This window comes from Bos indicus x Bos taurus, chromosome 11, assembly GCF_003369695.1.
Source record: "Bos indicus x Bos taurus breed Angus x Brahman F1 hybrid chromosome 11, Bos_hybrid_MaternalHap_v2.0, whole genome shotgun sequence".
Taxonomy (NCBI): domain Eukaryota; kingdom Metazoa; phylum Chordata; class Mammalia; order Artiodactyla; family Bovidae; genus Bos; species Bos indicus x Bos taurus.
The window spans coordinates 105,540,969-105,553,008 of NC_040086.1; the positions used below are offsets into that span (position 1 = coordinate 105,540,969).

Below are 12,040 nucleotides of genomic sequence, written 5' to 3' on the forward strand. Positions count from 1 at the left end.
TAGAGAGGGCAGGCCGGGGCCACCTCTGCCCATGCTGTCCCAGGAGGTGAGGGCTGGACAGCAGGCCTGCCCGGGTAATTAAAAGGGTTCACGTGTCACGGGAGGTGAGAGGAACACACCCATCTGTGTGACCTCTTCAGTTTAAACGGAGAACGTGCAGGCCTCTTGCGAGCCCAACCATCCTTCTCCCTCAAAACCCCACTTGGGAATGATGTGCTGCTTCTGGGACGGCCGTCCCCATGACCTGGCTGGCCCCCATTAATGGCATGAGCTGTGGCACATGGACACCCATGCAGGAGGCCCCAGGGAGGTGCTGGCTCCATGTTTACGAATTACGTTTTAAGAGCTATTGTCAGATTGCTTTCCAAGAAGTCTACAGCAATTAACATGATCTCCTCCCCACACAGTCACCAGCACAGGGTGACTCAGATCCTTTAAAATGTTTGCAAAACCAACAGGCAGGACACATCTCTTTCCCTTCACTGGCTTTTTATAGGCCGCTTGATTTCTTTCTCTGTGAGGTGTCGATTCAGCCCTCCACTCACTCTCCCTGTTGGCTCTGTCTCTTTCTTGTTAATATAAGCCTTCGTATGGGAAGGACCTTAATCCCTCATGTGCATGCTTGCTCATTTGCTCACCTGTGTTCAAGTCTTTGCAATCCACGGACGGTAGCCTGTCAGGCTCCTCTGTCCATGGAATTTTCCAGACAAGAAGGCTGGAGTGGGTTGCCATTTCCTACTCCAGGGGATCTTCCCAACCTAGGGATCGAACCCACGTCTCTTGGCAGACAGACTGTTACCCACTGAGCCCCCAGGGGAGCCCTTACCTCTCCCACTAGGTGCCAGCACTTCTCCTCAGCGCCCCCTGGTGGCTGCTGCTCCCAGCTGAGGTGGGTGTGCAGAGGCTGCAGACCTGAGGTTGCTTCGGCACCCCCACCCAGCCTGCCTCCACGTTTGCCACCCCCTCCCTCTGTTCTTTTCCCACAATGCTTTCTGTGTTTACACCGCTTTGCTCCTGGGTGCCTTCTGGATTTGACGCCCCCTCATCATGCTTCTGGTGGTTCTGTGCGTGAGGGAGGGAAGCTGGTGGACCAAATGCAAGACCTCAAGTCTTCCGAGGGCAGACCCTGCCAGCCCTGATCCACCAGGCTGACCCTGAAGACTGTGGGGCAAATCTACTTGCTGAAGCAGCCCAGATGGACTCCAGCATCCCCGTGGGAGGTCGGGAGAGGGGCGGGGGCACGTGACAAAGCTTCTGGCAGCCCCGGGTCAGGTTGGCAGGTGACACGGCCGTCGTGCCGCCTAAGCCCAGGGTGAGGTGGGTGGGTCGCACTGGGGGGCTATCCGCCTGGCTCCTCGCCCAGACTTTCATCTAGATGTGAGTTCTCCTGGCAACATCACCCCCTTCCAGGCCACCAGCCTCCAAGTCCCCGGGACCCCCGGCCTCCCAGCCCTCACTCAGGCCACCATGGGCAGCCTCCCACCCTCCCCAGCCCTTGGTAGCCCAGATGAACCCACCAGCCACCTGTTGATCTGCCCACCGGCAACTGGACCAGAAACCTCCGGGGAAGCCAGGCCCAGCTGGACCCAACAACATCCTGGTCACTGGGTACAGGGGGCATGGCACACGTGGGGGTGGCCAGCCGGCCCTGTGATCACTTCCTGGGCTCCCCTTGTGGCCACACTGCTGACCACGGGGCCCTCAGCTCTGTGTGCAGGGGTGGGGCAGAGGCTGCGGGCGCGGCGTCTCTGCCCTCATCTGCAGACCACCCGCCCGTGCCCCTCAGTCCGGGCCAGGGTGCACAGGCGGCCACCACAGCAACAAGCTCAGATCAGCAGGCCCAGAATCTTCTGGGTCCAGAGAGGCAGTGCACGGCGCTGAGAGAGGAGACCCACGCAGTGGCCGCAGCAGAGGGTCAGATTTAATGGTCACTCTACGGGGTGTCGTACATTGTTCATAGCCCGGCACGAGCCCCCCCTCTCCCCTCGACGGGGGGCACAGCCGGGTTTCTCAGACCACACTCTGCACAGGGGGGCCAGCCCCCGAGCGCCAGCTATGTACAAGGGCCCGCCCACTGGGCCACCGGCAGGCTGCGTGCGCACAGCCCAGCGGCTGCCCCGCCCTCCCTCGGGCCAGGCTGCGTGGGGTCCAGGCCCCCATGCAGCAGGCGGCAGGAGTTTCACCCGCCAGGACCCAGCCCCGGCAGGCCCCGCCAAGACCCAAGCCCCTGCACCGGGAGAGGCCTTCAGAGCTCGGCTGCCAAAAGCTGAGCCGAACAGCAGCGGGGAGCCGGTTGGGTACAGGGGGCCGGGGAGCAGGCAGGGCCTGGCTCGACCCAGGGCGCCCTCCGAGTGAAAGGAAGGCGTGTCCCCGCTGCCCTTGGGCACCCCCGCGAGCCGGTGCCGCGGTCAGGGAAGCAGGGGCGAGGGCAGCGCAAGCACAGACCATCAGGGACTCGGCCGGGACGGAGCCAGGCCGGGCAGACGGGCCGCCCTGGTGCTGGTGATCGGATACGGCAGGGCTGGGGAGCTGAGGCAAAGGATCCTGGACACACGTTGAGCCGGGTGATCTATGCCATGACTAGTAACTCAGCACTTAACTAGTTAACTAGTAACGCTGCTTCCCTTTGAATTGTCTCAGGGGTTGTAGAAAATTGCACTTATTTCTATGAACCTGCAGAGGCGCCGCCCCAGCGCTGAGCCTCCAGGCGAGGCCCGGGCAGCATCCGCCAGCCGCGGGGGCTCCTCCGGGGCGCGGGGGCGATGGCCGCTGAGACCCGTGGTGCCGTGAGGACCGGAGCCCTGGGAGGGAACCTGAGCGACGTCTGAGATGCCCTGAAGTGGCCGTGAAGACCGGGACCCACGCGGCACCGGGCAGCTCGCAGCGGCCCAGCCTGGCGCCGGTCTGAGGGAGCGGCCGGGCGGCGGTCCCGCCCCTCACAGAACGTCCTCAAAGTCCAGCAGCTTCGAGTGCTGGCGGCTCTTCCACAGGCGGTACAGCCGGAAGTCAAAGTAGGTCTCGATCATCTGCTTCCCTGAGGCGGGAGGGGCGAGGGCGGGCTCAGCCCCGCCTCCGGGACACCCCGCCCCGCCCCCCGCCCCGCCTCGCCCGCGGGGACACCACGCCCCGGCCGGCCAGCCCAGCGCTCACCTTGAGCCGACAGCTCCAGGGGCGACTCGAAGATGACCCTGTAAGGAGTCATGAGGGTCCTGAGGTTCTGGAAGAGCTGAAAGGAGGGAGTGGACTCTGAGTGCAGGGCAGAGCAAGACAGCGGCGGGGAGAAGCGGGGATGGGGAGCAAGAAGCCCCAGCTGGTGAGGCCAGGCACGGGGATCTCTATGGGAGGGCTGAGACGGAAAGGGAGTCTGCAGAGAAGCAGGGTGCTGTACCTTCTCCCCATTGGGGTTCCCCAGGACGTAGCAGCCCATGACATGGATGACGTTCGGCTCAGGGTTCACTTTGCTCATTAAGCGGCTCAACCGCTTCCAGAAGCTGGTGGGGAAGGGGTGGTCACAGGCAGCCTCCAGCCCGACCGCCAAGTGAGAGGGGACATGGTACCCCAGCAGACACTGGCCCCTGCCCCCCAGCCCCCCGGGCACCCCCTGCTCACTGGATCATGTCCTCTTCCTTCTCCACTTTGGCAAAGGTGGCCACCTTGTTCTTGAGCAGGTACAAGTGTCCTGGCCCACCCTGTGAGAGTCTGCGGTTAGTGGGATGGGACTGCACGCTGGGGGTGTCCAACCACTGTTCCCTCAACACGTGCAGATGCAAACGTGCATATCTCTGGAGGTGGCATCCTCCACCCCGGCCCCACTCCCGGGCAGGAAGGGCTGAGCCCTACCTGGCAGAAAATCAGCATCTTCCAGATTTTGGCCCCCTTGTGGTAGATATTCAGCTTCTTCTCTATCTCCTCTGGGGAGGGAGGGGTATGAATGCTGCCCCCACCGTCCGTCTGCGCCTCCCCTCCCCCCCCCCCCCAGCCCCTCGGAGATCAGAAGGCAGAGGGGTCAGAGGGCACATACCCAGGATGTCCTCGAAGGTTGCATGCTCATGGTCCTAGGGAAGACAAGATCCCAGGTTAGAGCCCCTCTCGGGCAGTGCTACCCACTCAACCCGAGATGGGGCTGGGGGTACTCAGGTAGAGGATGGGGATAGCGCCCCCACCAGACCCCGAGACGGGGCTGGGAGCACTCACGTAGAGGATGGGGATAGCGCCCCCCCACCCAACCCTAAACGGGGCTGGGAGCACTCACATAGAGGAGGGGGATAGCACCCCACCCGACCCTGAGACGGGGCTGGGAGCACTCCCACAGAGGATGAGGATAGTGCCCCACCCAACCCCAAGACGGGGCTGGGAGCACTCACGTAGAGGATGGGGATAGTGCCCCCACCAGACCCCAAGACGGGGCTGGGAGCACTCACATAGAGGATGGGGATAGTGCCCCCACCCAACCCTGAGACGGGGCTGGGAGCACTTACACAGAGGATAAGGATAGTGCCCCACGCGACCCAAGATAGGGCTGGGAGCACTCACATAAAGGATCGGGACAGTGCTCCCCCACCCAACCCCGAGACAGAAGCACTCACGTAGAGGATGGGGATGATGGCGGGGTCGTCCCTGCGGATGATTGTGGGGATGTACTCGGCTTTGGGCACTTTGGAGGAAATGAGCTGTGGACAGGGGAGGCACTCAGGGCCTTGGCCGTCCTGGAGCCCCCCACCCCGCCCCCACCACTGAGCAGTAGCTGCACCGGGCCTCACCATGACCTTGGGTGGCACGAAGCCCTCAGTGTCACAGGCTACAGCCTCCAGGCCCTTCTCAGTCTCCCAGTCCAGGTCCTCGAAAGCCTCGCCCAAGGTGCAATGGGAGCTCTGCAGGTCACTACCTGGAGGGCAGGACGTGCCACCAGGCTGAGGACCATCTGGAGTACCACCCGCCCTGGCTGCAACCCCAGAGATGGGCAGGGGACAGAGCCAGCAAGCCGTGTCCCAGAGGGCCCTCCAGGCCAGTGAGAAACCCAGGGCAGGTAAGAGAGCCAAGCTGAGGGCAAGCCGGGCTGCTGCCACCAGCTGGAGGCTGCCTGGCAGGGAAGGCTGTGGGCCCTAGGGCAAGGCCAGTGGAAGCCGAGGTGCAAGTGTCAGCTCCAGCCCGGTGTGCCTGGCGTCTGGGCCAAGGAGAAATCAGGTACTGCAGGTTTCCGGCGTTAGGGGCACCAGGCAGGGTAGCCAGTGAACCCTGGCCCTTAGTAACCCCTACCCAGAAGACTGGAGGTGTCAGAGTGCCCCCCTCAGCCCAATAAACCGAGGTCCAGCGGAAGCGCAGAAGCCTAGCCGTCTGGGTGCTGGAAGCGTGGGGCTGGGGGCCTAGGGGAGCCTCTGGGGAAGGTGGGCCGGCCTGCGGTGCCGGGCACCTACTGTCTCGGGAGTCGTGAGAGGTGTCGGCTTTCATGGGGGTGGGGTCGCTCCAGGACCGGCTGAAGCTCCGCTCGCGCCGCTCGGCGAACGCTGCAGTGAGAGCAGAGCCCGTTAGGGACGTGGCCTGCAGCCACGGGAGGTGGCTGGGATCGGCGGCTGGGCAGGACGCGGGCCGGCGGGGTCTGGAGGGTGCAGGATGCCGCTGCAATGGGACGGGTAGGAGAGGGGCAAAAGGCGGACCGGGCAGGGTCGGGGGACACGGGCGGAGTCTGCGTGAAGGGGCGGGGCCCTGTCCTTTGGGCGGAGCCTGGGTGTGGGAAGGTGCCCGGTGGCGACACCCGCCTTGGGGGAGCAGAGAGCAGCACGCCAAGCCCCAGTCGGCCAAGAGCAGCACCGCCCACCCGTCCGCCTCACTCTGGGCCTTACTCTGGGCCTTCACCCGCCGGCTGCCGACCATGCGCAGGTGTTTGCGGAAGTTCCTAGGAGTGGAAGCACAGGGGTGCTGGTGAGGGCCACCAGGAGCGGTGGGCGTGCTCCTCCTCCGTGCTCCCCTCCCCGACTTCGTCCCTTTCCGTGAGGGGTGCCCTCCCGGCGCCCCCAGCTCTTCCACAGGCCAATCCCACCCGGTCCTCTCTTCCTCGAGCCTCCCAGCCCATTGGCCGCTGGGACACAAGCAGGGTTATCAAGCCTCCTGTTGCCCCCACCCTCCTCCCAGGACAGCTCCCTTGGTGACCTGTGCACTTGGTCTCCCATCCCTGCTGCCCACCCTTCCCTTCCCTCCGTGCACCCAGGCACACTCTGACCACCCCCAACCCCCTTCTCAAGGAGTCAAGAGTTCCTGCTTCCCGCGCACGATGGCCAAGGCAGCACAGCGGGCCGCACCGCGAGGTGGGCCTGGGGCCAGCAGATGCCCCCACTCCTGATGTTGTCTCCCTAGGCCGCCTCAGAGGCAGGTCTCTTGAACTCCAAACTTTGTGTCCTGCCAAGGCCCCATTTGCAAGACAGACAGTCAAGCTTCCTGGACACATCTGAGGTGGGGTTTGGGAGGATAAGCCTGCCTGCTGATCCCACAGCTCTGGGCTTCAAGGGCCCAAGAAAGGCATGCGTGGGCCTACTGGCTGCGGTTCAGCTCAGTGTGTCCCCAACACACAGGCCTGGGAGCTCAGGCCACACGACCCCTCCTGCCTGCACGCGTCCCCAGAGCAGGGCCAGGCCAGTGGTCGCCACCGCCCTTCCCCATCAGGTCCACTGGACTGGGGGGGCCCAGGCTAGACCAGAACAGACAAGAGACAGACCCTGGTGGCGAGTGGCTGGCAGGCCCTACCTCTGGATTACAGACGCGGAATCATTCTCCCGTTTCCGGCGCTTCCTCTCCGCGTAGCCCCTGAACACCCTGGGAAACCGCCACGAGTCAGCACTGCCCTTGGCCGCAGGCGGGAGGGACAGACGTGGGGACGGAGGCTCGAGAATGGGGCCCGCAGGCACCCAGGGCCCTGGGCCAGACAGAGGGTCCCAGCCTGCCTCGCCGTGTCCTCAGCCCAGCTCCCCACAGGCCCTGGTGCAGCTCACTGCTCGCCAGGACCCAGCACGCCCTCCTGGTCAGGGCCCAGGTCCCTGGCCTGCCCCGACCTACGTGGGGGTGGGCGAGTTCCCCAGGGACCACCACCACGCCCTCAGGCTCAAGGTCCTCCTGGTACTTACGAGATGCTGGAGTCCCAGCGGGAAATGGCAGCGTGAGGGAGAAGACACAGTGAGCAGAGACCCTCAGACCTCTGACCCCACGGGGCTAGTTTCCTTCTTGTCCCTGACTCGAAGGGTCCCGCACAGGCACCCCAGGGTGCCCGCTATGCCACGGGCCAGTCCTTGAAAGGGCAGCAGATGCTGAGGTTACGGTGGCCCAGGCCACCCGATGCTGCTCAGGCTGCTCAGAGGCCTGACTGTGTGCCTTGGCCCTGCTGGGACCCGCAGCAGAGTGGCCCCTGTTCAGCCTGAGGGCGGCAGTGCACGCCCCAAGGTAGCTTGCAGGGAGCGTCTTCAGAGCAGGGGACACTGCAGCAGAGTGCCGCCCTGGAGGGAACTCCTCAACAGAACGTTCACCCAGCTGGGTGACGGGCAAGAGCACGCCCCCCAGGGGACTAAGCTGTGATGGCTCGCGGTGCGTGGCAACGCAAGGAGGCTGCTGTTTGGAGCGTGCGCAGGGCAGAGCTGGGCAGCAGCCCGGGAGAAGCACCCCTGCTGGTGACTACATCAGCCGCAGCCCCCCGCCCGCTCCCCAGGAGACGGCACCGCGCGGGGCAGGGCAGTGGGGACAGGACAGGGTGGGGGTGGGGGTGGGGTGCGAGCAGCCAGGCCCGCCTTCCTGCAGGCTGACACTCAGGCAGAGCGGGTGGAATGGGGGCGCTCGGGAGCGGCCGCCCAAGTGGGCTCCGGGCAGTAGCTCCTGAACAGCAGGAAGAGGCCCCTGGCCTGGGCCCCGCGCACAGCAGACACAACTCACGCTTGCATAGTTGTGGTTGCTGTCTGGAAACTGAAGAGGTTTTCCTTGGGGAACCAGGTACGGATGGGGACGTCATCTGGAAGAGGCCAAGGAGGCAGTGACTAGGGTGGCTTAGGGGTTCCTGAGCCCTTTCCCACCTGCCCAGGGCTGGGGGTGTTCCTGAGCACAGGATTCCCTAGACCTATCCCGGGGTAGGGGGGCGGGGCCTGGCACCGGGCCAGCAGGCTCTGAGGCCTGCTCAGCTGTTCAAGCCGCGACAGCTCAGCGGCTTCGTGACGCTCGTCTTCACTTGGCTCTCCCCCTGCTGCCCACAGCGGACACGTGTTCCCCGGAAAGCACAGCCGGCCTCCAGGGCACCCAGGAAAAGCACTGACTCGTCGCCTTCAAGCCGGAGGGGCGGGGCAGGGACCGTGGCTGCCTCTCCTGGGGCTCCAGGGCTTTCTCTGCCGCCCAGACACTCTGGAGTCCACATGGTCGGCCCTTCCCTCTCTCAGACCTTCCTGGTGGAGGCCCTCACCAGGCAGGGAGATTGACCCTTCCCAGAGGCCTTATAGCCACCAGACAGGGTGCCACTCTATTCTCTTCCCTGACTGCATTCCAGAACCTGGCCTGTGTTCCTCAGAGGAGCACGAGGACCTGGCGATGTCTGCACCCCTGGCCTGTGCCCTGATGCCCCGCTGGACTGCGGATTTGGAGGCTCAAGAGGTGCCCGGAGAGCACACGGCGGGTCTGCCAGGTAGAATTCTGCTCTTCCGGAAGTGATGGGCTCGGAGCCCAGAAGCATGGGGACCACCTGAATGTCCCAGGCAGCTTCTTCCTGACAGCAGGCCTCCAGGGCTCCTCAGCCATGCGCATTGCTCGACAATTCTGGTGGGGGGCCCCACTAGCTGGCCAGGCCCCCTTGGTGAGCAGGAGTCCCACTGGGTGGGTGCCAGGGGAGGGACTGTCCCCCAGCACTCCCAGAAGGCAGCCCCACCTTTCCACTCAACCAGGCTTGCTGCCCATTCCACCCTTAAGACCCTCCCAGCCCCGTGCTGGGGAAGCAAGCCTGCCATGACTTGGTGCTGGCAAGCCTGAAGCCAACCATGAAGCCTGGCTGGGCGTGGGGTGTGGTGGCAGGACGCCACCTGCGGGCGGTGACCGGGGCACCCGCACTGTCCAGGCCTCCTGGCGCTTGCTGCTGCAGAGGGGGCTGCCCGGGCCCCCGCCCAGCCCCTCACCAGACACTCGGTCAACGCTGTACATCCTCTCCAGCTTCTTGCGGCGGCCGGGAGCCTCAGGCAGAGGCGGCTGGTCCACCCCAAAGGCCTGAGGGGAGGGGCTGGGGGCGAGCTGGGCGCATCCGGGGCACTCCTTGGAGCCCTGGCGGCTGCCCGCCCAGCTCTGGCAGGGCCTGCTGACGTCCTCGTGACTGCCGCCCGGGCTGGCGCGCAGGGGCTGGCTGTGGTGGTGGGGGTGCTGCTCCCGTTGCCGCCGCCCCTTCACCACAGCCAGCTCGATGGCCTCGGCCTCCGGGCCGGGCAGCAGGGCCGGCTCCCCTGAGATGGTGTACACGCGGGGCTGGGGGCCCTCACCAGCCGGCTTCCCGCTGGCAGCCTCCTCCGGAAGGCTGCCCTCATATCGCCCGTTGGAGATGAGGGAAAGGCGGCGCTTGTTCTGAGGGGCCGGCTGCATCTCGGGGGACCCGTCGTGGCCAGAGCAGGCGTCAGCCAGCAGGTGGTCTGGGGAGAGGCTCCAGGTGAGCTCGCAGCCTGCTGGCCCTGCCTCCCGTCTCCTGGTGCTCTGGAGGCAGGGCATGGACACCCAGCGGGTGCCTGGCCCACTGACCAAACCCTGGGCCTGAACAACTTCACAAAAGCGCTTTCTGAGCTGTGCCATGCCCCAGAGGTTCATACTTCACTTCCACCGTGTGGGTGACAGACTGTGCTACCTATGGGTGATGGGGGGCAGGAACAGGCAGGCCACCTCCCAGCCTGCCACCGCGCCCGTGTGCCCAGTGCCAACTTCTCCCCTCCCCCCCACCAGCTGGCCCCCAGAGACAGTGGTGCCAGCCCTGGGGGGTGCCAGGAGGCCTGTTGCCATGCCAACGGCCCAGGCTGGGTGGGTGCCATGGTGATGAGTGACTCGCAGTTCCTCCTGGGGCTCTGGGCCAGGGAGGGCAGGGGGCGTGAGGAAGCCAGCCCAGCAGGGCGGTAGCTGCCCGCTCACAGCACACAGTAAGCAAGGGCCGTGTCTGCGGGGCAGCAAGCAGCACGCCCTCCCCTAGACTAGCAGCTACGGGTGGACCAGGTCCTGGCCCTGCCTCGCGTGCCCCTACCTGCACCATTCCGGTTTTCGGGGTGACTCTGGGACAGGTACTCGCCAAACGCTCGGGCTGCTCTGAGGGGGTGGACAGCGAGGTGCGCCGTCAGGGCACACCACCCGCTCTGGCGCCCCCACCCCCCACCCACGCCTTCTGCACCCGCAAGGGAGGGCTCAGGGGTCATCCCCAGCAAGCACTCCCATCCCACCTCAGACCGCCCAGGGCTGACAGGTCGCAGTTCCGGGGACCCTTGGCGCCCCGCGCATCTTGGCCGGACCTGCAGGTGGGGCCCGGGTCTGCTTTCCCTCCAGCCCCGGCCGCCCAGTGCGTGTGGGGGTCGTGAGGTCGGGCACCTCGCCCACCGCAACCTCAGGGAGGGGAGCCGAACGGAGGTGGGGGCGGGCGCCGGCTACGCGCATGCTGCAGGGACCGGGACGGGGCTGGGGCGGCGCTGGCCCCGGCGGGCGGCCCGCCGCACTCACCGCACTTTGGCCGCCACCGAAGACATGGCCTCGCTTCTTAGCGCCCTCCTCCGGGAGGCGACGGCGCCCATGATCGAGGCGGCGGCGCATCCCCAGGCCTCAGAGCGCGCCCCGCGCCCGCCGCCTCCGTCGAGGGTGCCGCGCCGCGCCGAGGACTGGGATCAGGCTCGGGCTCGGGTTCGGGCTCGGGACCCGCATGGCAGCTCCGGGGCCCTCCACGCGCCCCGCCGCACCGGACTGAACTGCCAGGCCCGGGGGTGGCGCTCCGCCCACCGCGACGTCAGGGAGGTGGAAACCCCGCCCACCTTGCGTCAGAGGGGCGGGGCCCAGCGAAGCCCCGCCTGCCCCACCGGCAATGGGCGGGACCAACCACGGCTCTGCCCTCTCGGCGCTGCCCCCGGAACCCGGAAACCGAGGCCTGCGGTCCCCTGGATACAGGGTCCCAGGCCCTTTGGTCAAGGGGCTCCCTGGTCTCGCAGACCCACGTGCCCGCCTCGGAAACCTGCAGGGACCGTGGACCCCAAAGTCAAAGGCCTGACAGATCTATTTTTTTGTACAAAAGGACTCCCTGGCGCTATTTAATGATCTGAAAAGCAAAGTGCCCGCGTCATCTTAGGGAAAAATTTTGTGTGTACAAAGTAGGAAAAACGCCTGAGAGCTCTCGGGGGCTTCATGCTTGGTTGGGCGGATACAAGCACCATCCCGACCTTGGGTGCCCTGCCTGCCTGGCTTGGGGTCCCAGGGTCTCACGCGGTGACCTCACAGGCAGGCAGGCAACCCTATACCCTGCAGGGTCAGGACTGTGAGCTGCCCATCTTGGTGGGGCCCCCGGCCCCAGGGACCTCGGCACAGGGACCACATGTCCCACATAATCAGATCTACCTTTATTGACAGGCAAAGCAGAAACACGAGGGCTCCAGCAGGAGAGGCCCCAAGGGCTGACACAGCCCCGATGACTGCTGCGTGTGCAGAGGATGTCAGGGCCAGTGGCCCTCCAGGAGAGGCCAGGGCAGAGTGGCCCCAGAGTGACACTCCACACAGGGCCCCAGTGGGTCCCCCTGGCAGGCTGGAAGAGCTGCAGGAGCTAGGCACTCTGAGATGGAGCCACGGAGGTGCTGGCTTCAGGGTGGAAACTTCTACCCATCTTAGTCAGAGAGCTGGGGTGCTGAGGAGTCCTCGGCTGTTTTGGGGGAAGCCAGACCTCAGTGTTGATGCCGAAGCGAGGGCTCATTCTCCTGTTAGTAAACAGCACATGGTCAAGGTCAAGGTGGGGCAACCCTGGAGGGCAGCAGGGAGGGAGCAGTGGCCTGCTTTGGAGCCCTCAGCGCGCGTGGCTCAGCCAAGG

At 65.5% G+C, this 12,040-nt stretch overlaps 2 protein-coding genes across 11 annotated transcripts in view; both read right to left on the bottom strand.

Moving 5' to 3' along the window:
- Positions 1-1,899: 1,899 nt before the first annotated feature.
- Positions 1,900-11,464, bottom strand: NSMF (NMDA receptor synaptonuclear signaling and neuronal migration factor). 6 transcript variants are annotated; one of them, XM_027557006.1, is made up of 16 exons: positions 10,696-11,464; positions 10,229-10,290; positions 9,132-9,632; positions 7,912-7,987; positions 7,116-7,121; positions 6,739-6,807; positions 5,841-5,893; positions 5,415-5,504; positions 4,761-4,885; positions 4,587-4,670; positions 4,022-4,055; positions 3,841-3,911; positions 3,610-3,689; positions 3,389-3,491; positions 3,151-3,226; positions 1,900-3,034 (listed from the first exon to the last, which is right to left on the bottom strand). In XM_027557006.1, the coding sequence occupies exons 1-16, from the start codon at positions 10,764-10,766 to the stop codon at positions 2,937-2,939; spliced, it is 1,599 nt and encodes a 532-aa protein (XP_027412807.1). In that variant the 5' UTR covers positions 10,767-11,464; the 3' UTR covers positions 1,900-2,936. The 6 variants fall into 6 exon arrangements, with proteins under 6 accessions (XP_027412807.1, XP_027412808.1, XP_027412809.1 ...); XM_027557007.1 differs by lacking the exon at positions 7,116-7,121; XM_027557008.1 differs by lacking the exon at positions 6,739-6,807.
- Positions 11,465-11,557: 93 nt separating this feature from the next.
- The window catches only part of PNPLA7 (patatin like phospholipase domain containing 7), a 77,224-nt gene continuing 76,741 nt past the window's right edge, over positions 11,558-12,040 (bottom strand). For all 5 annotated transcript variants that reach the window (XR_003513597.1, XM_027557004.1, XM_027557005.1 and 2 more), the window contains one exon: positions 11,558-11,930. Coding sequence is in view for 4 of the 5 variants with exons in the window: in XM_027557004.1 (XP_027412805.1) it covers positions 11,898-11,930 (33 nt within the window). In the remaining variant the exon portion in view is untranslated. The remainder of the gene's footprint in view (positions 11,931-12,040) is intronic.

Excerpts from the sequence above, each read along its gene's own strand:
- NSMF (XM_027557006.1), bottom strand. The coding sequence starts at position 10,766 with ATGGGCGCCGTCGCCTCCCGGAGGAGGGCGCTAAGAAGCGAGGCCATG. Across the intron at positions 5,505-5,840 it reads CCGGCGGGTGAAGGCCCAGA|CGTTCGCCGAGCGGCGCGAG; the intron begins GTAAGGCCCAGA and ends CTCTCACTGCAG. Across the intron at positions 3,912-4,021 it reads AACCTTCGAGGACATCCTGG|AGGAGATAGAGAAGAAGCTG; the intron begins GTATGTGCCCTC and ends CTCCCTCCCCAG.